The sequence below is a fragment of the Mustelus asterias genome, chromosome 2 (genome assembly GCF_964213995.1).
Source record: "Mustelus asterias chromosome 2, sMusAst1.hap1.1, whole genome shotgun sequence".
In the NCBI taxonomy this organism is placed as follows: domain Eukaryota; kingdom Metazoa; phylum Chordata; class Chondrichthyes; order Carcharhiniformes; family Triakidae; genus Mustelus; species Mustelus asterias.
In genome coordinates this window covers 120,885,775-120,912,600 of record NC_135802.1, presented here as the reverse complement: position 1 = coordinate 120,912,600, position 26,826 = coordinate 120,885,775, and the positions used below count along the sequence as shown (strand labels likewise).

At 44.2% G+C, this 26,826-nt stretch overlaps 1 protein-coding gene across 1 annotated transcript in view; it reads left to right on the top strand.

Annotated features, from left to right (window-relative positions):
* Positions 1-22,731, top strand: part of myo10 (myosin X) — a 443,782-nt gene extending 421,051 nt beyond the window's left edge. Inside the window, exons 35-41 of the mRNA XM_078240784.1 lie at positions 1,799-2,096; positions 3,519-3,723; positions 4,370-4,506; positions 12,482-12,599; positions 14,473-14,928; positions 15,245-15,436; positions 20,097-22,731. Coding sequence (XP_078096910.1) covers positions 1,799-2,096; positions 3,519-3,723; positions 4,370-4,506; positions 12,482-12,599; positions 14,473-14,928; positions 15,245-15,436; positions 20,097-20,207 — 1,517 coding nt within the window. The 3' untranslated portion in view covers positions 20,208-22,731. The remainder of the gene's footprint in view (positions 1-1,798; positions 2,097-3,518; positions 3,724-4,369; positions 4,507-12,481; positions 12,600-14,472; positions 14,929-15,244; positions 15,437-20,096) is intronic.
* Positions 22,732-26,826: the final 4,095 nt, after the last annotated feature.

Here is a 26,826-nt window from a genome sequence, read left to right as displayed (position 1 = left end):
ACATGGAGCACACCAGGATGATAGGGAGTGGGATAGCTTGATCTTGGTTTCAGATAAAGCTCGGCACAACATCGTGGGCCGAAGGGCCTGTTCTGTGCTGAACTGTTCTATGTTCTATCCTAACCAGTTGCTGCATAAAAATATTTTTTCTCATGGAGTCTTCCATTCTTTTGCCATTTACTTTCAATACATGTCCTTTGGTTCTCAACTCCCTCTGCCAATGGAGACAGTTAGGATTTGGAACACCTCTATCAAATCTCCTTCCTGGAGAACAGCCCCAGTTTCTCCAAACTATCCTCATAACTGAAATCCCTCATTCCTGGAACAAGATGAGTTAGATAATGCATAGATAAGGTAGATAGATGGTCTTCCCAAAGATAGGGGGCTCTAAAATTAGAGGACATAGATTTAAGATGAGAGGGAAGAGATACAAAAGGGTCCAGAGGGGCAATTCTTTCACACAAAAGGTTGTGAATATCTGGAATGAGCCAGAGGTAGTAGTAGAGGTGGGTATAATTTCATCTTTTGAAAAGCATTTAGACAGTTACATGGGTAAGATGGGTAGAGAGGGAAATGGGCCAAATGCGGGCAATTGGGACTAGCTTAGTGGTTAAAAACTGGGCAGCATGGACAAGTTGGGCCGAAGGGCCTGTTGCCAAGCTGTAAACCTCCTTATGACTCTGTGATTCTTGTGAACATTTTTTGCCCATTCTCTAATGCTTTCAGATGCTTTCAAAAGTGTGGTGCCCAGACTAGGATGCTGAACTCCAGTTGAGGCTGAAGCAGTGTTTTATAAAGGCTCAACATAACTCCCTTTCTTTGATACCCTGTCCCTCTGCTTACAGAGCACCGGATCCCATAAACCTTATTAACTGCTTTCTCAACCTACTCTAACACTTTCCATAACCATGTAGCCCCTAATCCTTCTGCTCCTGCACCCACTTTAAAATTGTATCCTTTATTTTGTATTGCCTCTCCTCGTTCTCCCAACTAACGTGTATCACTTCTCCATTAAATTCCATCTCCAGCTGTCAGGCTGTTCCACCAGCCTGTCTACATCCTCTTGAAATCTATCACTTTCCTCCTCACAGTTCAACAACACTTCCAATTTTTGAGTTATCTGCAAATTTTGAAATTGTGCCCTGGAAACCCAAATGTAACTCATGAATTTAGATGAAGAAAAGCAGTGATCCCAATACCTGAAGAGCTCCACTAGATACCTTATTCCAGTCCAGAAACAACTTCACACCACCACTTCTGTTCCCTGTCACTCTGCCCACTTCAAATCCCTGCAGCCATTTTCCCTTTTATCCCATTGACTTCAACTTTGCTGACAAGACTGTATGAAATGTGACACTTTATCAAACGTCTTTTGGAAGTCCAACTGCATTACCTTCATCAACCCAATTTTCTCTTTGCTCGAGTTAATTTTAAGGTGCAGCTAATTCAAATTGCACTAAAAAGGGCTAACTTTCCAATTGTTAATGTTGATGTGAAGCTTCAACCACAAATTGATGACACAACACCCATAATTTTCCATCTATTCATTTTATTATCAAGAAAATTGAGGAGTCAGTCCCCTTAAGGAGTGTGTACTTTGATTCATTCAATTCTCTAATATCCACTCCACCTAGATTCCCCAGTACAAAGGCATTCAGACCCAAGAACATTTCTCCATCAAATTAACAGCGAGCAAGTATATTTCCCATTACGAATATATTTGTGGCTAAGGTCTCCACATCTGTTACCTATATTGGCTTCAACAAAATCAAAGCTCTATTTCTGGTTTGTTTTCTAGTGTTGAAAGAAAAAGGATACACAACTCTACAGGATGAAGCCATCAAGCTCTTCAACTCTCTGCACCAAATGGAATCTGTTCCTGATCCAATTCCCATTATACGAGATATTCTGCTGACTGGGCAAGATCTGCGACCTTTACGGGATGAGCTCTACTGCCAACTTGTCAAACAGACAAACAAAGTGCCTCAGCCGGGGAGTGAGTGCAACTTGCGCTGTTGGCAATTACTTACCTGCATGAGTTGTACATTTATGCCAAGCCGCACTATCCTGAGATACCTCAAATTCCATCTCAAAAGGTACAAACCATCTTATCAATTTTGTTGCCTAAAATAGGAACGTAATACAAGAAATAGCAGCCGGAGTATGCCATATAACTCCCTTGGCCATATTTCACCATTCAGTAAGATCTGATCTTAGAATAGAATATAATCCCTACAGTGCAGAAACAGGCCATTCAGCCCATCGAGTCTGCACTGACTCTCCAAAAGAGCATCTTGCCTATCCCCATAACCCCACACATTTACCTCGACAATCCCCCTAGCATACTCATCTTGGGACATTAAGGGGTAATTTAATATGGCCAATTCGCCTAACCTGCACATCTTTAGACTATGGAAGGAAACTGGAGCACCCAGAGGGAATCCACGCAGGCACAAGGAGAACATGCAAACTCCACACACAGTCACCCAAGGCTGGAAGTGAATCCAGGTCGCTGGTGCTGTGAGACAGCAATGCTCACCACTATGCCACCATGCCACCCCATGAATTGAAACCCATTTCTCCCACACTAATCTTTGAACCATGCACTCAACTCCCAGATGTTATTGATCCGATGCCAATTTGCTCGTGACTCTGGTAGTAATCGTGAGACCTTTTGTGGATCTGCTTTCTAATTTTTTCCCTAGTTGCTCATACCCTCTTAGTTGAACTGCTTTCTTAGTCCTATCTATGTTGTTGGCACCACGTCAATGGGTTGCTGCCCCTCCCACCTTCAGTTCCTCTAGCCCTAAGGAGATATCCTTAACCCTGGCACTGAGCAGGCAACACTGCCTTTGGGACTCATGCTATTGGTTGTAGAAATCTCTGCCTTTAAATATGCTGTATCCTTCAGTGGCTACTCTCCGAAACTGGTTCCCCTAACACAATGCTATGGTCAGTTTGCTCATCCTTCCTGCAATTCTGTTCTTCCACAATGTTCTTGCAGCCTGTTTGGACTTATTAGACAAGCTCGAGAGCTGAGGCTCCTTCATTGCTTTGTTCTTGATCCCTATTCCTGCCTTACTCATAGTCATCTCCTTCACTCTCTAACCATGGACTAAATCTGAAGCACTTAACCAAAGAGGTGTGACTGCCTCCTGGAACAAAGTATGTAGGTAACTTTCTCCTTTACAGGTGCGTCTCCAGGTCCAAAGCTCGGACTGTGAATCACACTGTTTACCATCTGGTCCCACATGCTAAAGTTGTGACACATCAGCTACCCTGCCATTTATATCATATATTATTTAACCCAAGGATCAATGTTTGGCTGCCTTATAATTTTCAGCTACAGACATAAGGATATGAGTAATATCTTATAATATCTTTTCATACAGTTTGGAATTGGAAGTGCTTAGAAGACATATTTCAGTTGTAGATCTGTTTACAGCTCATGTCCAGAAACTATCATAATGATACCTGCACAAGATGACTCAACTGTTACAATTTGGTTGTGTATCTAGGATACGAGACCAATTTCCAGGAGAGTTGGAGAAGTATGCAATATTCATATATGAATCTCTAAAGAAAACTAAAACCAGGGAGTATGTGCCTTCTCGGGAAGAAATAATAGCCTTGATCAACCGACAAGAAATGACCTCTACAGTTTATTGCCATGGTGGAGGTTCCTGTAAAATCACAATTAATTCTCATACAACTGCAGGCGAGGTAAGGTTTTACAACAGAAGAGAACTTATCAGGTTCATTGTTTTTGTGCTGTGGTCCAATGTAGTCTTAAATGGTTTAGAATATTAATGAACAACCTTGACATAGGTTGGTAGAATGGTGTGTCTGATGTCTGAATCTTAGCTGTTATCATAGAATCCCTACAGTGCAGAAGGAGGCCATTTGGCCCATCGAGTCTGCACCAGCCACAATCCCACTAAGGCCCGATTCCCGTAACCCCACATATTTCCCCTGCCAATCCCTTGACACTAGTATGGCCAATCCACCTAACCTGCACATCTTTGGACTGTGGGAGGAAACCAGTGCACCCGGAGGAAACCAACGGAATCGCAGAGAGAATGTGCAAACTCCACACAGACAGTGATCCGAGCCCGGAATTGAACCTGGGTCCCTGGTGCTGTGAGGCAGCAGTGCTAACCACTGTGCTACCGTGCCGCCTCCGTTATGGTAGAAGAGTTCCTGCAGACTGTACAGTGTAAATATGAGCCCACCACAAAATACTCTTCTCTGAGCTACATGGAGGAAGAAGTTGGGGAGATTTACCGTCGCTTTGGCAATTGTAAGAAATAAAAATGCAAAATAGAAAATAACAGACTATGGAAGCAAACTTTATTTTTTGTGATTGCAGGTTGTTGAGAAGTTGATACGTGGACTGGCCATGGAGGACGGTAGAAATATGTTTGCTCTCTTTGAACATAAGGGTGCTATTGAAAAAGCAATTGAAAACAGAACAGTCGTAGCTGATGTTTTGGCAAAATTTGAAAAGTAAGTGCAAGCTGCTTTCCTCCAGATTCTCTTGTTATATTAGAATTTATTTTTGATTTTCTTTGTCTAATGTCAAAGCAGCTTTAATCAGTTTGTAGTTGGAATGTAGTAACCCATTAATCCTACAATGTGTTGTTTCAACTGATACTGCACTACAAAGCTTTAGGCATGTCCGTCGTGTCTTTATTGTGAAAGTGCTATTATATAAGCCAGAAAACTCTTTGGTCCCAATATTTCCTAGGGCAGCAGGTAGAGTTTTAACCATCCTGGTGTATGTTTTTTTTAAAACCCAATTGCCTGCCCAGATGTCAACCAGTCGGCAGGGAATTATCCAGAAACAACTTCTGCCCAAGAGGCAAGTTCAGTGGTCATTGGGGATCGAGGTTAGGGGTGGTATATACCATGGTTGGAAGGCACTGAGGCATTTTTGATATAACTTGTGAGCAACCTACCTGTTCAAATGTATGAGTTTTTCCAACATTTAACAGGTCCAAGTTGCGGCACAGAAACTTCCAGGTTGCTTAGAGATAACGTTGGCTTGAGATTGTTTTCAGATGTCTTAAAATTTAATTCTTGAGTGGCCTAAACTAACCCAAATGTGGCAGTTAAAATGATTCCTTTTTTGTCTAATATGACTTGGACTATAATTGAACTTTAAAAAATAATTAGGTTGGGTACAATTAAATTACAATCCCACAAGAGGGAATGGTACTTTTGATCTGCCTTTACCAAGGAAGAAGGTGCTGCTGGAGTCATAGTGAAAGACAAAGTAGTTGAGATACTGCATATGCTAAAATTGATTTAAAAAAACGAAGTATTAGGTGGCTGACCACAATTGAAGTTGGTTAGTTACCAGGATGAGATCAGATGCATTGGAGGATACTAAAAGGAAGAATAAGTCTAGCAACTACAGCCCAGTCCGTTTAATCTCAGTGGCAGGAAAACTGATAGAAGCAATATTACAGGATAAAATTAACAGTCACATGGACAAATGGTCATTAATTAAGCAAAGCCAGCAGGGATTTGATAAGAGTACATGAAATTAATTTGCATTTTTTGATGAGGTAACAGAATTGATGTAGTGCTTGATTTCATTTATTATTGTCACATACAGTATACAGTGAAAAGTATTGTTTTTTGCATACTATACAGACAAAGCATACCATACATAGGGAAGGAAAGGAGAGAGTGCAGAATGTAGTGTTACAGTTATAGCTTTGGTGTAGAGAAAGATCAACTTAATGCAAGGCAAGTCCATTCAAAAGTCTGATAGCAGCAGGGAAGAACCTGTTCTTGAGTTAGTTGGTACATGTCCTCAGACTTTTGTATCTTTTTCCCAACAGAAGAAGATGGAAGAGATCATGTCCAGGGTGCATGGGGTCCTTGATTATGCTAGCTGCTTTTCCGAGGCAGTGAGAAGTGTAGACAGTATCGATGGATGGGAGGCTGGTTTGAGTGATGGACTGGGCTTCGTTCACAACCCTTCATACTTTCTTGCGGTCTTGGACAGAGCAGGAGCCATACCAAGCATGATACAACCAGAAAGAATGCTTTCTATGGTGCATCTGTAGGAATTTGTGAGAGTTGTGGCGGACATGCTCTATTTCCTTAGTCTCCTGAGAAAATAGAGGCGATGGTGGCCATAGTGGGTGGCACAGTGGTTAGCACTGCTGCCTCACAGCGCCAGGGAATCGGGTTCGATTCCTGGCTTGGGTCACTGTCTGTGTGGAGTTTGCACATTCTCCCTGTGGCTGCGTGCATTTCCTCCGGTTTCCTTCCACAGTCCAGAGATGTGCTGGTTAGGTGGATTGGCAATGCATGTTGCCCCTTAATGTGGGGGGACGAGCTAGGGTAAATGCATGGGTTTATGGGGATAGAGCCTGGGTGGAATTGTCGCTGTTGGCTCGGTGGGCCGATTGGCCTCCTTCTGCACTGTAAGATTCTATGATTCTTAACTATATTGTCCGTGTTGTTGGAAAAATGCCACTTGTGAGTCAGGCTTGAAGGTTTCAACAATACAGTTTTATTTAATGAAGCTTCGTGGAGAAATGGCACTGGCACTCCGCAGTGCTTCTAGACAGCTGCCTTTGGGGCGGCACGGTAGCACAGTGGTTAGCACTGCTGCTTCACAGCTCCAGGGTCCCGGGTTCGATTCCCGGCTCGGGTCACTGTCTGTGTGGAGTTTGCACATTCTCCTCGTGTCTGCGTGGGTTTCCACCGGGTGCTCCGGTTTCCTTCCACAGTCCAAAGATGTGCGGGTTCGGTTGATTGGCCAGGTTAAAAATTGTCCCTTAGAGTCCTGAGATGCGTAGGTTAGAGGGATTAGCGGGTAAATATGTGGGGGTAGGGCTTGGGTGGGATTGTGGTCGGTGCAGACTCGATGGGCCGAATGGCCTCTTTCTGCACTGTAGGGTTTCTATGATTTCTATGATTTCTCTCAATGAGACAATAGGAGCGGTCCATCTTTATACCCTTTACACAATAGATGGACTGGACATCTAGCCATTATCACGTTGTAATCAAGTAGGTGATCGATCGTTAAACACATCGTTATAGACAAATACAAACAGAAGCATGTTAACATCGCATTGTTCTATGAATGGATACATTTCCTACGTCAGTGACTATCGATGACTTTAGTTTCGGTCTATTCATACAGTAGTTGACAGTAATTGGTTTTCCTGCAGTAATGTATTCCCGATCCCACCTGTAGTTAATCTCATTATCTATCCCTATTGTCCTTATCTTTAAGCCCTGGCTGGCTTCCTGTAAGATTTGATTCATGCATGTTTAACTTTGGATAGCTGTCTGTCCTTTATGTTTTAATCTCAGGTGGCTGTTTGTACTGAAAGTCAGTGTCTATTTAATGTCTCTTTCCCAGGTGACTGTTTGTGTGCCAGGCCACCATCTTATGTGTACCCATCTGTATATTTTTCCTCCTTCAGTCCGCATGGAGGGACCAGAACAGGTTGTTGGTGATCTGGACACCTAAAAACTTGAAACTCTCGACCATTTCTACTTCGCCCCCATTGATGTAGACAGGAACATGCCCTTCACTATGTTTCCTGAAGTCACTGACTATCTCCTTCGCTTTGTTGACATTGCGGAAGAGATTATTGTCATCGCATCAGTTCGCCAGATTCTTTATCTCATTCCTGTACTCACCATTGTTTGAGACCCACAACAGTAGTGTCATCAGCAAACTTGAAAATTGAGTTGGAGGGGAATTTGGCCATACAGTTAAAGGTGTATAAGGAGTATAGTGAGGGGCTGAGGACACAGCCCTGCGGAGCATCAGCGTTGAGGATGATCGTGGGGGAGGTGTTGTTGACTGTACTTACTAACTGTGGTCTTTGGGTTAGAAACAAAGAACAGTACAGCACAGGAAACGGGCCCTTCAGCCCTCCAAACCTGTGCCGCTCATTGGTCCAACTAGACCATTCGTTTGTATCCCTCCATTCCCAGACTGCTCATGTGACTATCCAGGTAAGTCTTAAACGACGCTAACGTGTCTGCCTCCACCACCCTATTTGGCAGCGCATTCCAGGCCCCCACCACTCTGTGTAAAAAACGTCCCTCTGATATCCGAGTTATACCTCGCCCCTCTCACCTTGAGCCTGTGACCCCTCGTGATCGTCACCTCCGATCTGGGAAAAAGCTTCCCACTGTTCACCCTATCTATACCCTTCATAATTTTGTACACCTCTGTTAGGTCTCCCCTCATTCTCCGTCTTTCCAGGGAGAACGAGCCCAAGATGGAAACAAATTAAAACAAGCTACCGTGCAAAGGGACCTGGGGGTCCTTGTGCATGAGACGCAAAAGCCCAGTCTGCAGGTACAACAGGTGATCAAGAAGGCAAATGGGATGTTGGCCTATATTGCGAAGGGGATAGAATATAAAAGCAGGGATGTCTTGATGCACCTGTACAGGGCATTGGTGAGGCCGCAGCTGGAATACTGTGTGCAGTATTGGTCCCCTTATATGAGGAAGGATATATTGGCATTGGAGGGAGTGCAGAGAAGGTTCACCAGGTTGATACCGGAGATGAGGGGTTTGGATTATGTGGAGAGGCTGAGGAGATTGGGTTTGTACTCGTTGGAGTTTAGAAGGATGAGGGGGGATCTTATGGAGACTTATAAGATAATGCGGGGGCTGGATAGGGTGGAGGCGGAGAGATTCTTTCCACTTAGTAAGGAAGTTAAAACTAGAGGACACAGTCTCAAAATAAAGGGGGGTCGGTTTAAGACAGAGTTGAGGAGGAACTTCTTCTCCCAGAGGGTGGTGAATCTCTGGAATTCTCTGCCCACTGAGGTGGTGGAGGCTACCTCGCTGAATATGTTTAAAGCGCGGATGGATGGATTCCTGATCGGTAAGGGAATTAAGGGTTATGGGGATCAGGCGGGTAAGTGGTACTGATCCACGTCAGATCAGCCATGATCTTATTGAATGGCGGGGCAGGCTCGAGGGGCTAGATGGCCTACTCCTGCTCCTATTTCTTATGTTCTTATGTTTACCCAATCTCTCCTCATAGCTAAGACCCTCCATACCAGGCAATATCCTGGTAAACCTTCTCTGCACTCTCTCTAAAGCCTCTAAAGAAAGTCTAGGATCCAGTTGCAGAGAGAGGAGCCGAGCCCCAGGTCACAAAGTTTGGAGATGAATCTCGTAAGAATAATGGTGTTAAAGGCTGAGCTGTAGTCTATGAATATGTGTCTGAAATGGGTGCCTTTGTTATCTAGTGTTCCAGGGTTAAGTGTAAGGCCAGGGAGATGGTGTCTGCTGTGGACCTGTTGCAGCGATATGTGACGTGTAGTGGAACAAGGCAGTCTGGGAGGCAGGAATAGATTTGTGCCGTGAGTGATCTTTCGAAGCACTTCATAATGATGGATGTCAGAGTCACCGGACGATAGTCATTAAGGCACGCTGCCTGTCTTTTCTTTGTTACCACGATGCTGGTCACCCCGTTGTCATGTCATGATGGTCGTCATGTATCATACACATGATAGGTATGGGGGACTTCCAAAAGGTGTTAATAAAGTGCAACATAATATGCTTGTCAATGAAGTCCTTGGAATAAAAGGGACAATAGAACAGAGATATGAAGTTGCCTGAGTGACAGAAAACAGAGTATTGATGAAAGGTTATTTTTCAGATTTGACGGCATGCATGGGTTTTTTGGGACAGCATGATGACAAGGTAATTAGCACTGCTGCCTCACAGCTCCAGGGACCCTGGTTTAATTCTAGCCTTGGGTCCAGGGTCCAGGGTCCAGGGTCCAGGGTCCAGGGTCCTGGGTTCGATTCCCGGCTCGGGTCACTGTCTGTGTGGAGTTTGCACATTCTCCTCGTGTCTGCGTGGGTTTCCTCCGGGTGCTCCGGTTTCCTCCCACAGTCCAAAGATGCGCGGGTTAGGTTGATTGGCCAGGTTAAAAATTGCCCCTTAGAGTCCTGGGATGCATAGGTTAGAGGGATTAGCGGGTAAATATGTGGGGGTAGGGCCTGGGTGGGATTGTGGTCGGTGCAGACTCGATGGGCCGAATGGCCTCCTTCTGCACTGTAGGGTTTCTATGTTTCTATGTTTCTAATTGCCTGTGTGGAGTTTGCACATTCTCACCGTGTCTATGTGGGTTTCCTCCCATAATCCAAAAATGTGCAGGTTAGGTGGATTGGCCGTGCTAAATTGTCCCTTAGTGTTCCAAGATGTGTAGTTTAGTGAGATTAATGGGGTAAATGCATGGTGTTGAGGGGGGCCTGGATAGGATGCCCTGTTGGAGACTTGGTGCAGACTTGATATGCCGAATGTCCTCCTTCTGTACTGTAGGTATTCTGTGATGCTATGATGCAATATAGTTTGGTTCCCCAGGGATCAATGTTAATACCATTGATTTTTTTGATCCAAAATAAAGGCCTAGAATTGGGTGTGCAAGACACAATTTTAAAATTTGCAGTGGACACAACATGTGTACACTGTGTGGCAAAGAGGGGGACATGCAGTGTGGGCTGTGGAGGGGGATTAATTGGGAGGGTCCCGATGGCAACCCCTGTTGCCATGGTTGGGGGGGGGGGGGGGGGGAGGTTTACACTGCCACCAATGACGCGAGTGGGTAGGGGGATTGGAAATGTCACTGGGGGGGGTGGGTGGTGGAAGGAATGTCCGTTGGGGTGGGGAGGTGTGTGGAGGCTGGGAAGAGGTCTCCAAGTTCATTGGGAGATCAGGGCGCGTGTGCGATCGCACCCCAAGCAGTCTGCAGCTGGCTTCACCAGCAAGCTCAGGCTCTCTCTCTCTCCCCCCCCCCCCCCCCCCCCCCGCACCCCTCCACTTTACTGGTGAGAATCTCACTTCTGACCAAAAAAGTGAGTGTGTCAAAAGATTGTATTTTTAAACTCGCCCAAAAGATAGTCGGAAACTCCTGTTTTCTCGCTCATTAGGCACTTAGATTTTTTTCGTAAGATTGCGCCCTCAGGGGCTTTTGTCCCAATAAATGGAGGCGAACATTCTAGCCTGCTGGTCTGGCCATTTGCTGTCCTCCATTGCAGCCTTAGGAGATAGCAGACCTGATCCCCTCCCCTCCCCAGAGCAAAAATATATATTATGGATGGGTCTTATATATGGGTCTTTATATGGATGGGTCTGTTGAGTCAGGAAATTTCATGACTGAACCTTGCTGCCTCATTGGTGAAAATTAACTCTGTTTATCTTCCCAATGATGCTACCAAAGCTGCCGACTATTTCCAGCATTCCCTGTTTTTATTTCAGATTCCCTGTACTCATATTATCTTGCTTTTGTTTTACTGCCTGAAAGTGTAGTGGAGGCAGATTTGATCTTGGCTTTCAAAAGGGAATTGGATAATTATCTGAAGTGAAATGATTTGTCGGCTACGAAGAAAAGGCAGGCCAGTGGGACTAACTGTATTGCTCTTTGAGAGCTGACACAGACACAACAAACCAAATTGCCTCCAGTATTGTAACCATTTTATGATTCTATGATTTAGGAGGTTAATTTACTATCAGTATCATAACTGTATTTCAAGCCTCAACTAGAATACAATGGAACCCAAATTCCACAAGGTTTTCAGCTTTGGCCCACTGTAACTGTTAAGGTAAAATGGCAGTGTTGGATCTCTGTTGTTTCTGGTAGTTTGCTGCAGCGTAAGTGCAAGCTGCTAAGAGCTCATTAAGCCAGAGGTTCTCATCCTGGGCCGATAGGGGATGCAGAGGAGCCCTGTGTGCTGGATGAACACTGGCCTTCACAATGGTTCTGTACTAGGCAGCCTTTGACCAACAAAGAACAAAGAAAATTACAGCACAGGAACAGGGCCTTCGGCCCTCCAAGCCTGCACCGATTATGCTGCCTGACTTAAATAAAACCCCCTACGCTTCCAGGGACCATATCCCTCTATTCCCATCTCATTCATGTACTTGTCAAGACGCCCCTTAAAAGTCACTACCATATCCGCAACGAGTTCCAGGCACCCACCACTCTCTGTGTAAAAAAAAATCTGCCTCGTTCATCTCTTTTAAAACTTGCCCCTCGCACCTTAAACCTATGCCCCCTAGTAATTGACTCTTCCACCCTGGGGAAAAGCTTCTGACTATCCACTCTGTCCATGCCTCTCATAATCTTGTAGACTTCTATCAGGTCTCCCCTCAACCTCCATCGCTCCAGTGAGAACAAACCACGTTTCTCCAACCTCTCCTCATAGCTAATGCCCTCCATACCTGGCAAGTAGGCAATACGGTTAGGTGGGTGATAGAGATGCACGTAAAGTCATATATGCATCCACCTGAGCTATGCAGATGAGGTGACCTCCCACTGACCTGCAAACCCATGCAAGGTTAGCACTTGGGTTGTGCAATCCCACTGGTTAACTTTGAGACAGTGTTGCAATTGTGCAATGCATAAACTCCTCCAAACAGCATTTTTTCTTATTCAAATATTTCTAATAAACTGTTGGATAATTGGTTTGTACACAGGACTGCTGCCACTTCAGAAGATGATAACTCATGGAAATTCTACTTCAAACTCTACTGCTTCCTTGACACTGACAATGTGCCAAAAGACAGTGTGGAATTTGCTTTCATGTTTGAGCAGGTATGGTTGAAAACCTAAAACATTAAGTTAACAGAAAAGTATAAATTGTTTGAAAGTTTGCTTCTTAAAATGTAATGTTACTCCAAGAATGTGTAACGATATTAATGCTACTTAATAAATGGACATAATTGTTTAGTAATTAACCATTGTGGATATTTGTGGGTCCAGGTATACTTAACATGAACAGGTATTAAAAAATAATTCAAAACCCTAATGGAATTCTATCCAGAAGAATAGAGGGCAAGGGAGTAAAGTCATGTTTCATCCATACAAAACACAGGTTAGAGCACAGCATAGATACAGGGAGGATATTTCTCCTTATGGGGCAGACTAGAACTAGGGAACACAGTTTAAGACTAAGAAGTATCCCTTTTAAGACAGAGATGAGGATAGTTTTTTTTTCTTTCGGGTCACTATGGGACTGGAATATGGGGATAGGGCGGTGAGGCTGGGTGAGATACTCTGTCAAGAGTTGGTGCAGACTCGATGGGCTGAATGGCCTCTTTTGGCACTATAGGGATTCTATGATCCCTTTTGGCCAAAGGGATAGGGGGAGATAATATATACATAATGGCACAATTCTAGAAAGAGTGCAGAGACAAGCACTTGGTGGTAGATATGCATAGATCTTTGAAGATGGCAGGAAATATTGAGACAGTAGTTCGCAGTTATGCTGAAGCTGTATAAAACTCTGGTTAGACCACAACTAGAGTATATTGTCCAGTTCTGGTCACTACTTTTTGGGAAGGATGTGAAGATCAGAGGAGATTTACCAGAATGGTTTCAGGGGTGATAGTATTTAGCTACAAAGTTAGATTGGAGAAGCTGGGATTATTCTCCTTGAGCAAAGGAGATTGAAGAGAGATTTGATGGACGTGTACAGGATTATGACAGGTTTATATATATAGTAGGCAAAGAAAAGCTGTTACAAAAACAGAAAATGGTGGAAAATCTCAGCAGGTCTGACACCATCTGTGGAGAGAGATAAGAGTCAATGTTTCGAGTCTGAATGATCCTTCGTCAGAGCTCCAGGGTGAAAGAGACAAATAGAAATTCTGTTGGAGAGAAGAGCAGTACCTCTTCAGGGAAGGCGATCCTGGAAGAGAAGTGGCAGTGCGTTAAACACTAAGATAAAGGCATAAAACTTGTGGATGCTGGAATCTGAAACAAAAACCAAAAATGCTGCAAAATCTCAGCAGGTCTGACAGCATCTGTGGAGAGAGAATAGAGCCAACATTTCGAGTCTGGATGATCCTTCATCAGAGCCTGGAAGAAAGAAAAGCCGTTCCCTTGAGTTAATGGTACAAGGACCATTAGACACAGATTTAAGGTTTTAGGCAAGAGATGAAGAGGTCATGTAAGGAAATACTTACTTATGCATCAGGTAGTAATAATCCGAAATTCACTGCCTTCAAGAGCAGTGGAAGCAGAGACAATGGATGGAATTCTCCCATCTGTGTCGTTTTAAAGGAGCATTCCACTTTTTAAATTGAGCAACAATGACAAATTCTCTCAGATTCCCCCAAAATTTCTCTCAACCACTTTCTTGGCATTATTAAACAGGCAAGTTCCTTCTTCATTCAGAGTGAGGTGGTCTTCATTTTTAAATATTGTGCTCTGCTCCTTAACTGGAGGTGAGGCCACATTAAGCACAACAACTGCACACCAAACCTGAATAATGCCACGGGAGGTGATGAAATGTTGAACAATTTCTTCAACATGAGCATCTATAAATGTGTTTCTCTACAAGAATATCTATAAGGAAACTATTATTACAGTATTTCATATGAATAGTTAAGATTAAGTCTTGATCCATTAATGTACATTGCAGATTTTTTTTACATTTTAATTTTTTGTTTATTCCTACCATTAGGCTCATGAGGCTGTTATTCATGGTCACTATCCTGCCCCTGAAGAAACTCTTCAGTATTTTGCTGCCTTGCGTCTTCAGTTTCTTCAGGGAGATTATACTTCTCATCTTACTGTACCAGAAATGGAAGAAGTGTTCCCAGTAGAGAGATTAAAGACACGAATCACACAATCAACCAGGACCTTTGCTCATTCTGGTGATAGGAATGACAAAAAGCGATCCAGCTTCTTGGAAGGAACGTTGAGACGGAGTTTCCGAGGTGGCTCTGTCAGTAGGATGAAATCTGAGGATGAGCAGATGATTGACATGTGGGTTAAGGAAGAGATTTCATCAGCTCGAACCAGTATTATTGATAAGTGGAAAAAGATACAAGGAATGACCCAAGAACAGGTCATGGTCAAATACATGGCTCTGATCAAAGATTGGCCTGGATATGGCTCAACTCTATTTGATGTGGAGGTGAGTGCAAAAAATTGACACTTTGTTTTTTGAGATGAAACATTCATATGCATAATGAATTGCAAACATTGGTTGTTTAGATGAAATACACTAAACGAATGCAAGACAACATTTCAGTAAAAAAGCTCCTCCAGAATCAGCATGGCTGCTATTAGCCGTACATTCCAGACCCAGTGCATTTTCTATTCATGAAACAAGTCTGGCTTTGTTTTTGTACCTTTTTTCACACTTTGATCAACTAACTTAAATGAACTCTTTCTTTCCTGGAATTCAGAATTCAGGAGAGAGAATAATGGATATATCATTTTTTTTGCAGTGCAGAGAAGGTGGATTCCCACAAGAACTCTGGCTGGGAGTGTGTGCTGAATCAGTCTCTGTGTACAAGCGCAGAGAGGCCAGACCACTGGAGACATTCCCATATGAAAATATCCGGTCATTTGGAGCTCCTCAGTCAACCATGTATAAAATTATAGTGGATGAAAGGGAATTGCTATTTGATACGACAGAGGTAAACAAATCCTGGAATGTGAATTAATCAAATTGACGACTGTATTTGTAGATATTGTTTAAGGACCTTTTAGCAATTAACTGAGTTTTTCACACATCCATATGGACATGAAGTAAATGAACATGGCATATTCTAGGCATTTTTCAGAATGTTTTGTGGCACAAATGGTTGTTGGTTCGAGCGGCACTGCTTAATGACAAAAATAAATCAAACATAGAACACTAATGTTCTGAAAGCTGCTGGCGCAAAGGCAATCCTGGAGATGTAGAGAAGAACAAGGTGACTATACTGGAATTTGATACACCATGGTTCACCCCGAGGCATTTTCCTTGCCATTTCATGAATTCCGGAGTTTGTCAAATTCATCAGACTCAGCTTATTGTTACACAGCTCAGGAACAAAATTACAGCCTATGACTTTATCTGAACATTTAGCCCAGCTGGGACCATTTTGGCAGAGTCAGGATTGGGAGAGCTGGCAGCAGAGCTACCCACCCATGTGGCATTTAGCTGATCCGGCTCATTGAGACCAGTCAAAGGAGATCACCATGTTCCGAAGTGGGCATGGGCCAGCTTTTTCTGCTTGGAAATGGCAGCTGGAATGGGGGCCAGCATTCCAGCCAGGATTAGGGGCCCTCGTTGCATGCCTCATTACAGGAGCACCCTGTAAAAAGGATCCCCTAACCATACCAATGGGTGCCTAGTTGAAAAAGTAATTTTGAATTTATAGATTGGAAAGGGGCTTCTAGAATGAAGCACCCTTCTTTCCTGTTGGCCATCACAGCCTGTCAAGCTGGGAGGAGGCCAGTTGGCCCTCTAGTTTTGAGAGCCTGCCTGCCATCTGTAATTGAATGGCAAGTTGTTTGCTGTCTATTCATTGACTGCTCCAGCGAAAAACAGATTGAGCAACTGCTCCTCACACAGTTTAGGGAGGGCGATTCTCCCATTCCGACCCGCTAATTGTTTGGTGGGTCGGAATGGTAGATGCGCGCGTGCGCCGATTCACGGGATTTGCGCATACGTTCCTGATGCATGCGTGTCTCCCACCGCCGGAGATCAGGCGCAGTCGGGACCACGCAAGAAACCAGCAGGAAGACTAGGTAAGTCATTTTAATCTATTTGTAATGTAACTTAAATGTCATTATCGGGCCAGGGACTGAATTCTCCAGGCCCAATAGCATCTCCTATCCCACCAGGAGTATTTCACTCCGGCGGGGTTTAGAGTAACTTCCAACTTTTGGGGAACTAGCGGGAGACCTTGCTGGAGTTAAGGGGGCAATCAGGGCTCCCCCAAGGGGTGGGGCTGCGGAGGGGGTGGTGTCTCCTGGGCATGGGAATCCTGGCAGTGCCACCCTGTGTCCCCTGGCACTGCCCAAGAGGCAATATGCCCAGGGGGCACCTTGCCACTGCCCACAGGCATCGGGCAGTGCCATGGGGGTGGGGTCTAGGAGGCAGGGCCAACTGGGGGCGCGAGGGGTGGGGGGTCCCGCTGTCACTCTGCAGACAGGATCGGTCAGGGCTGGAGGCCAGTGATCGGGGCCGGCTGGTGGAGGGGAGGGTGGTCTGCCAGGGGGTGTCTGCCTCCTGGGGGGGGAGGAATCTGCCTCCAGTGAGGAGGGCCTGCCTGTCAGGGTGGGGGGGGAGGATTGTCACTGGTGGGGGGATGGGGGCCTGGGAATGCTTGTGGATTGTGGGGGCCGCGATTGGGCTGTGGGGGGTTTGGAGAGGCAGCACTGCAAGGGTCCCAGGCTGGCCAGTGATAGAACTGGCCAGCTAACTGCAGACTAACAGTTCAGGGCCACTGCGCATGTGCAGAGGCTGGGAACTGTCAAACTCTGGCGTGAATAGGCCCCGCCCCCTGAGCTTTTAATAATAATCACGAGTGTGACCTTTGCATTGCACAGAGTATGAGAGATTCGAGTCTGAACTACTACTGAAAAAACAATCGTGAATTACACCATTTTTCCCGCCAATTCAGCACTTCAAAATTTTTTGGGAGAATCGCCCCCCAGGCTTCTGACCTACATTTGAGCCTGATGCCAGAGAACCATCTCTTTCAACTCCTTGATTGTTGGTAAATTGAAAGGTAAAGTCACCATAATCCCAGGTGACCATAGGCTTCTGTCCCCTTTGAGGGGGAGAGCTAATTGGTGGTGATTCTAACCTGAGGATCACCACACCGCAGTCGAGGGGCAAGGTTAAGAAGGTGGGGCATTCATGAGTAACCTCAGCCATTATGGGAATTCAATCTGTGCTGCTGGAATCACTAACCAGCTGGCCAGCCAACTGAGCTAACCGGCCCAATAATTGATAAATTATCAATTGTCAGCATGATTTTGTCAGAGAGAGGTCATGCCTAACAAAATTGACTGAATTCTTTGAGCATGTAACCAAGTGAATGGATGAGGGTAGGGCGGCTGATGTAGTTTATTTCAGCAAAGCCTTTGACAAAGTCTAACATAGGAGACTTATTCAGAAGGCTAATGCACATGGGATACAGGGTGATGTGATAAGGTGGATCCATAATTGGCCCAGCGCTAGGAGACAGAGGGTGGTGACAGGTGGCTGTTTTAGTGACTGGAGGCCAGTGACCAGTGGCGTACCACAGGGATCCGTGCTGGGCCCCCTATTGTTCGTAATTTATATAAATGACTAGGTGACTGTGGGGGGTAGGATCAGTCAGTTTGTCGATGACACAAAGATTGGCCGGGTGGTTAACAGTGAGGTTGAGTGTCTTGGGTTACAGGAAGATATAGACGAGATGGTCAAATGGGCAGAATAGTGACAGATGGAATTTAACCCTAGAAAGTGTGAGGTGATGCACTTTGGAAGGAGTAATTTGACAAGGAAGTATACTAAGAAAAGTCTGACACTGGGAAGTTCCGAAGAACAAAGGGACCTTGGCATGTTTGTCCATAGATCTCTGAAGGCGGAGAGGCAGGTTAATAGAGTAGTGAAAGAGGCATATGGCACACTTACCTTTATCAATCGGGGTATAGATTACAAAAGCAGAGAGGTCATGATGGAGTTGTATAGAACTTTGGTGAGGCCACAGCTGGAGAACTGTGTGCAGTTCTGGTCGCCACAGGATGTGAACGCACTGGAGGGGGTGCAGAGGAAATTCATCGGGATGTTGCCTGGGATAGAACACTTAAGTTATAAAGAGAGGATGGATAGGCTTGGGTTGTTTTCTCTGGACGGAGAAGACTGAGGTGCGACCTGATTGAGGTGTTCAAGATTATGAGGGGCATGGACAGGATGGATAGGGAACAGCTGTTCCCCTTAGTTGAGTGTCAGTTACGAGGGGACACAAGTTAAAAGTGAGGTGTGGGAGGTTTAGGGGAGATTTGAGGAAAAACCTTTTTACTCCGAGGTGGTGACGGTCTGGAATGCACTGCCTGGGAAGGTGGGTGGAGACGGGATGCCTCACATCCTTTAAAAAGTACCTGAATGAGTACTTGGCCATAACATTCAAAGCTATGGGCCAAGTGCTGACGAGTGGGGTTAAGTGGGCAGGTTAGGGCCTTTCATGCGTCGGGGCAGACTCGATGGGCTAAAGGGCCTCTTCAGCACTGTGTGATTCTGTGATCAGATTGCTTATCCAACATCAGTACTGGATGAGTAAAAATTTCCTCCAATTCAGTCTTGGGAAGACTGAAGCCATTGATTTGGTTCCCCTATCCATACTTCATTTCCTAGCTACCAGCAACCTCCCTCTCCCTGGCTCTGAGACTAAGCCAGTCTGTTCTCAACCTTGGTGTCACATTTAATTCCAAAATGAGCTTCCAATCTCATATTTGCGCCATCTTGCGACATTTCAATAGGCTGCCTATTTCCACCTCTGTTATATTGCCTGACTTCAGCAGCAGATGAGCTGAGATAGAAGTGAAACCAGCATTCGTACCTTTGTTATCCCTAGACTCAACTGTTCAAATGCACTTTTGGCTGGTCTCCCACATTCTACCTTCCAAACCTCTGCAACCGGTGCCTTAACTCACAGCAAGTCCCATTCCCCTGTCACCTGCTGCCTACATTGGTTCCCAGTCAAGCAAAGTCTTAATTTGAAAGCTGTCATTCTTGTTTCAAATCCCTCCATGGTCTCGCCCTTCTCTATCCGTGAAATCTCCACCAGCCAACGCCCTTCCTCTCATTCTGCCCACTTGTGCATTCCCAGTGCTCTGCCATTGGTGGCTGTGCCTAGGCCCCAAGCTCTGGAATTCCCTCCCTCCACCTCTCTACCTCTCCACATTACTTTCCTCCTCAAAGACGATCCTTAAAACCTACCTTTCTGACCAAATTTTTGATCATTTATTGGCGTTTCCCATTTTGATCATCTACCATTGGTATTGGCCTAATACCTTCTTATGTGGTTCATTCTTTCTTTTATAATGTTTCTATACAGCATCTTAGGACATTTCATTACATTAAACATGCTCTATGTTTTTTGTTGTTTACAAATGGTGCAATGAGGAGTCGGAACTATCTTCTTAATTAATGTGTGCAAAAAATAGGAGATACATTGACTCTTTTTTTCAGCAATTTATGTTTTTATTATATATCATCTATTATTAAAGAAGTAGGAGAGTTGTATAGAAAATACAGTTTTAAATCTCTGCTTAAATCTAAATCTATGGTTTCTGATTGCATTTTTTGTTCCACAGGTAGTGGAACTTGCCAAACTCATGAAAGCTTATATCAGCATGATTGTGAAGAAACGGTACAGTACGTCATGTTTAACAAGCAGTCGGGGCAATCCGTGCAGCAGCAGGTGAAATCAGTTCTACCAATGAAGTTCCTTCAATTAATTGTTTCCTACTGATATTCCTTTGACCTTCAATCACAGACTTTATCACTGAAAGAACTCGATACAAGCCATATAGTGGAGTAGAACAGCAAATTCTGTTTGAGCCAGCAAGCATTCATCCTGCTACTATATGAAATATTCAACAAAGACTTTCAATTCCAGGAGTATTATATTTTTTGTCATAATTTCTCAGGCCTCTATGCCTTACAACCGTGCTAATACTTTATGCCTTAACATGCACTACTATCTTTAAGTGCCTTACCGTAAAAACTCACCTTGCTATTAAAGGGCTGCTTTAAACTATGAGTCCTGGAATGAAGAAAATGGGGTTGGAGGGAAAGCAGCTTTAAATATTAAACTGCTTGAGTGTTAAGTGGCTAAGAGTGCCTCTGCATCTTACATTAGTCCTTTAGGCAATCATGTACTCTGACTTTGCCTGAGGAATAAAGGTGACATATAGAGCAACTTCTAGCTAAAATTGTTAGCTATTATTGTGCACTAAAATAATACCTTGTCCTGAGAACAATGGGTGTGTATAATTGGAATGCTGCTGGCAGCCTTCCTCAAAGACTACAGTGACACTTCCCATTATTAGCCTGTATTTCACAGCATTATTTTACTAAGAGAAATTTAAGGTGCAATGTTATATACAGTGTATGTCTACATTTTTCTTAGTAACAAGTTTAGTTAGTACTTCAATCTGGACTATTACTTTTAATTAAGCATTTGTTCTTGAACCAGTTCTTGAACCAATTTTATGACATTTAATTGGATATATATGAATTTTGGACTACATTCATGCTGCAGTTTGTCACATATGTAAAAGCTCGCTCAGCCCTCAGTTTCAATCAGATGTTCTCAGATGTAGCTAACCTAAATAAAATATTTGTACAGTTGCAAACAAGTGTATATGTTAAAATTAAAGAGATAATATACTACATAAAGGGCAAATAGAGGAAATGTTTGTCTTTTATGTTGAGCAATGATCCATAAAGGGTCTGTTACAACAGGAGCAACAACTTGAATTCGCCTAACCTTTAACCTAAATAAACATCCCAAGATACTTCATGGAGGGGAATATTGCTAAACCAAATAATTAAAAGAGGTTCCCAAAAGCTTAGTAAAAGGAGAGGATGGTTTTACAGCAGATCTTCAAAGAAGAGAGAAATGGAGAGGTTCAAGGACATTGTGGACCTGAGTAGCTGAAAATGTGAACTTTAATGGTTGAGGAATTGGAAAGATGAGTGACTAAGAAGTTGGAGTCAGAGGAGCAGAAAGTTGGTGAGATTTGCACCGCCTTCATTGAATGTTACCCGATTTGAGAAGGACGTCTGCTCAGGATCGTCAGTTTCTGCCATGGCTCTTCACGTGAGCAAACAGGCTGATTCTTAACTCTCAGATGTTTTCACATGGGGCAGGATTTCAAGAGTTCACAATGCAGGATTTGCTCTTGTTTCTTTCCTTTTCCATTGTTGCTCTGCCTCTTCATTAAGGTGTTTGGCTTCAAAGCACAATGCAACTTGATGGACAAATTGTCACCATTTTGAATGATTGATAGCAAGTCTCTCCCAGTCATCGATGTCAATGCTGTTGTGCTTCAAGTAGAGCCTCAGAGTGTGTTTGAGATGTTTTCATTGTTTTCCCCCACTCTAGAAAGCTGGCCAGCAGTTTTGCATACAGAAATAGAAAAAGATTAACAGGAAAAACCAGCTTGTCCATGGAACCTGTTCCAATCGGTCAATTTTATGTTCTGCCTCACCAGTCTTGGAGAAGAAATAATAAGCAGATAAAAACTGGACCAATTAAGGGAAAAAGAATATGAGAAGTCCCATTCCAACTTGATTTTAAGCCTGAAGAAAGAAAAATGCAGTAAGCCTTCGGTGGATTTACATATTAGGATAAGAATTTTAAATGTGAGCTATTGGGTGACTCTTATCCAATTTACATCAGCAAGATGGGGAGTGATGGGTGAGCAGAACTTGATAGGCAACAGGATATGGGTAGTGATGAGCTACGTTCATGCAGGTTGGAGATTGAGAAACTGGCCAGAAAATGAGTAGAGTGATTGAAACTACAGGAGATAAATGTGAGACTGAGCATTTTAGTTGACTAAAGGAAGGGACAGAGGGGGGCAATTTTTCAAAGCTGGAAGTAGGTGACTTTGATACAATCATAGATCAGCACAGCAGGAGGCCTGTTGTGAATTATGTCTCTGCTGGCTTTTTCAAAGAGCAATCCAGTTAGTCCCAACTCCTTGCACTTTTCTCAATTCCCTGCAATTCTTTTCTCCCAAATATTTATCCATTTCCCTTTTGAAGACTGTTTTTGAAACTGTGTACACCCCCTGTCAGGTACTGCATTTCAAATCCTAACCGCTCATGTTAAAAAATCTTTATCCTCATATTGCCTGTTTTATTTTGTCGGTTGCCTAAAGTATGCACCCTCTGGTTATTGACCCTTCAACCATTGGAAATAAAGAAGATATTGTTGAGAAGATGTGAAGCTGGATTTTACTGTCTTGGGGTGGGTTGGCAAGCAAGCAGGGAGTGTAAAATTGGGAGCAGTGCTTTGGATGCCAATCCTGACACCTACCCATCTGCCTCCCACCAATCAAGAGCCACTTAAAGGCCTGTTCCTCACCATGCCACAATTTTTCTTGCATCAGTTGGAGGTCTGCAAATTTCACTGCTCAGGCTGGTGGTGGACAAGGACAAGTAAAGAACTGTATTCCAGTTTGGATTGAGCGATCAACACGAGACTTTGCTCCATTGTGCAGGTAACAAGGGCTCTGGGCCAACATGCATCAGGCGCTTTACCCATCTGATTCTTGGTGGCCTGGCTTTCTGTGGAAATGGCTAGTATCACAAATACCTGAGACCTTGGGCCAGAACAGTTGAAAGGCTCCAGAGCCATTTTAAAATGGCATTCAGGACCCAATTCCAGGAATCCCTCAGCTCAATTCCCATTGCTCCCAATTTTCCAAGGGATAGAGGTGCAGAATCTGTACTTTACACCCCTGACCTGGCCAGCACCATTGACAGGAGTTAGCATCTCCTAGCCCTCTGAAATTTTCATGGAGTCAGGCCATCTTCTTCGTGGCTCATAAATCTCAGAAGAGCCGTGAACCATGGTCTGGATTCGCAAAGCTTTTGAAAGGTGAGATCAAACGGCCTTTGAATATCTCCAAGCCCCCTCAATTATAACTCAGTGTCAAGTCATGCCCACTACCCACCTTAGTTCTTTATAGCCCCTGAGTTCTTTATAGCCCCTGAGCCCCATAGTTCTTGATAGCCCCTGAGCCAACTGGGGTTGTCCCACACATCCCACAGGAGTTTATAGCCCTCATGCCATCACAATGACGATATGTGCCCTCCACCCAGTCCCAATGGCCCCTCATACTTGGCTGAGAACCCAGACTCTCAAAAAAGAATAAACTATGCTCAAATAGCTGGTGAAAAGTGTGGATGTTGTTTGATTACTATATGAGTTCATAATGAGCTATTTTTTTAATGTGATCTCCTTTGCCAGTGGCTTAATGTTTATTTGCATAAGGTTAAAGAGGTGTCAAGTGCTTGAATCTTCTGTTATTGATACTTGAGAGCTGGCTGATTGACCCTTTTTAATGGTTGTCGCAGCAGCAGTTTTTTTTCAGAACTTTATAAATGGGTGTTTGTAGACAATGCCACCCAAACTATTTTTACTATAGGGTTCATTGGTTCTGTGCAGTGTATGCTGGGGTAATGGACATTTAAGGGCTATGACTTGGCATTGATGGTATGAGAGGCTATTGGGGTCAACGGGGGGCATGACTTCGCATTGAATTGGCATGGAGGCTCTATGTGGCCGCTCAGGTGGATGAAGGGTATGAGTTGGCATGGAAGTGACATGGGGAGTGAGTGGACGATTTGTATGCAAGGGGTGAGGGTGAGAGGGGCTAAAATGTATTCAATATTGTGACCACCACTGGCATATGTTCAGGCGCATCGGGCCCCATACCACTCCCCATCTGCCTCTCTGGACAGAAAATAGCAAAGGGGCACTTCATTCCACAGGAAATTCCCTGACCCGCTACCCACCTCGGGAGCATATATCTAGCCCATTATGTCACATTATAACTCCTCCAATCTCTCCAAGTGTGTGCACTGCATCTGGGAATGCTAACAGAAGTACACATGCTGGGTATTGCTATTCCACTAGGCCCTTTCTTGTGAATGGCCCTCGTCTCTCAGCATCCACATCCAGCTGAGCAGAGATTGGAGTGTCTTGCATGTCCATATCCATTGCTGTCTCTGCATGTGATGTGTGCCTTATCATGTGACAACCTAATTCTCTACTCCAGTTCCCGCTGAAATGTGTTGGTAGAAGAATTTGCACTGTGACAGTGCATCCTCAGAGTGCTCACTTTCCTCTGATAATGTCTCAGCCTCCTTCCTCATCAATTCCACCTTCCAAAACATTAGCCCCTTCCTTATTACACATATTTGTCCATTCAGTCCTTACCAAAACCTGAACCAAAACTTATTTGTAATTTTCAATATGCCCATGTAATTTCTAAAAAAATATGTTTTGCATTGAACTGTGATTCTGACTGATTTCTATTATACATATTTTAAAAGGAACAAGCTATGGAGAAGCCATACAAAAGCAAAATACTGCAAATTCTAGAAATCTGAAATAAAAATAGGATACCCTTGTGGGAGATCAGACACTAGTTAGTGCTGATATGGGGAAAGATGACATATCAAATGACATAAAACTTGGAAATACTGTGAATGATTCTGAGCATAGAGATAGACTTCAAAGGACAACCTCAGTGGTTGGTAAGTTGATGGAGAAGATCCTGAGGGACAGGATTTATGAACATTTAGAGAAGGTTAGTATGCTCAAAAGTAGTCAGCACGGCTTTGTCAAAGGCAAATCGAGCCTGGTGGAATTCTTTGAAAATGTGACTAAACACATTGACGAAGGAAAAGCGGTAGATGTGGTTTACATGGACTTCAGCAAGGTGTTCGATAAGGTCCCCCATGCAAGACTTCTCGAAAAAGCGAGAGGGCATGGGATCCAAGGGGCTGTTGCCTTGTGGATTCAGAACTGGCTTGCCTACAGAAGGCAGAGAGTGGTTGTAGACGGGTCTTTTTCTGAATGGAGGTCAGTCACCAGCGGAGTACCCCAGGGATCTGCTCTGGGACCCTTGCTGTTTGTCATTTTCATAAATGATCTGGATGAGGAAGTGGAGGGATGGGTTGATAAGTTTGCCAACGACATGAAGGTTGGTGGTGTTGTGGATAGGTTGGAGGGATGTCAGAAGCTGCAGCGTGACATAGATGGGATGCAAGACTGGGCGGAGAAATGACAGATGGACTTCAACCCGGATAAATGTGTAGTGGTCCATTTTGGCAGGTCAAATGGGATGAAGGAGTATAATATCAAGGGTAAGACTCTTAGAAGTGTGGAGGATCAGAAGGACCTTGGGGCCCGGGTCCATAGGACTCTTAAATCGGCCTCGCAGGGAGAGGAGGTGATTAAGAAGGCGTATGGTGTGCTGGCCTTCATCAATCGAGGGATTGAGTTTAGGAGTCGGGAGATAATGATGCAGCTTTACAAGACCCTCGTCAGACCCCACTTGGAGCACTGTGTTCAGTTCTGGTCGCCTCATTACAGGAGGGATGTGGAAATGATTGAAAGGGTGCAGAGAAGATTTACAAGGATGTTGCCTGGATTGGTTGGCATGCCTTATGAGGATAGGCTGAGGGAGCTCGTTCTTTTCTCCTTGGAGAAACGAAGGATGAGAGGTGACCTGATAGAGGTGTACAAGACGTTGAGGGGTATAGATCGGGTGGATTCTCAGGCTTTTTCCCAGGCTGAAATGGCTGCTATGAGAGGAGTAAGAAGTTGAACAACACCAGGTTAAAGTCCAACAGGTTTATTTGGTAGCAAAAGCCACACAAGCTTTCGGAGCTGCAAGCCCCTTCTTCAGGTGAGTGGGAATTCTGTTCACAAACAGAGCATATAAAGACACAAACTCAATTTACATGAATAATGGTTGGAATGCGAATACTTACAACTAATCAAGTCTTTAAGAAACAAAACAGCAGGTTTGTGTCTTTATATGCTCTGTTTGTGAACATAATTCCCACTCACCTGAAGAAGGGGCTTGCAGCTCCGAAAGCTTGTGTGGCTTTTGCTACCAAATAAACCTGTTGGACTTTAACCTGGTGTTGTTAAACTTCTTACTGTGTTTACCCCAGTCCAACGCCGGCATCTCCACATCATGACTGCTATGAGAGGACACAGGTTTAAGGTGCTGGGGAGTAGGTACAGAGGAGATGTCAGGGATAAGCTTTTCACCCAGAGGGTGAGTGGAATCGGCTGCCGTCAGTGGTGGTGGAGGCAAACTCGATAGGGTCTTTTAAGAGACTTCTGGATGAGTACATGGGACTTAATAGGATTGAGGGTTATAGGTAAGCCTATATATAAGCCTAGGTAGGTAGGGACATGACCAGCGCAACTTGTGGGCCGAAGGGCCTGTTTGTGCTGTATTTTTTCTATGTTCTATGACATAGGCTGGCAGATCAGGCATACTTGTG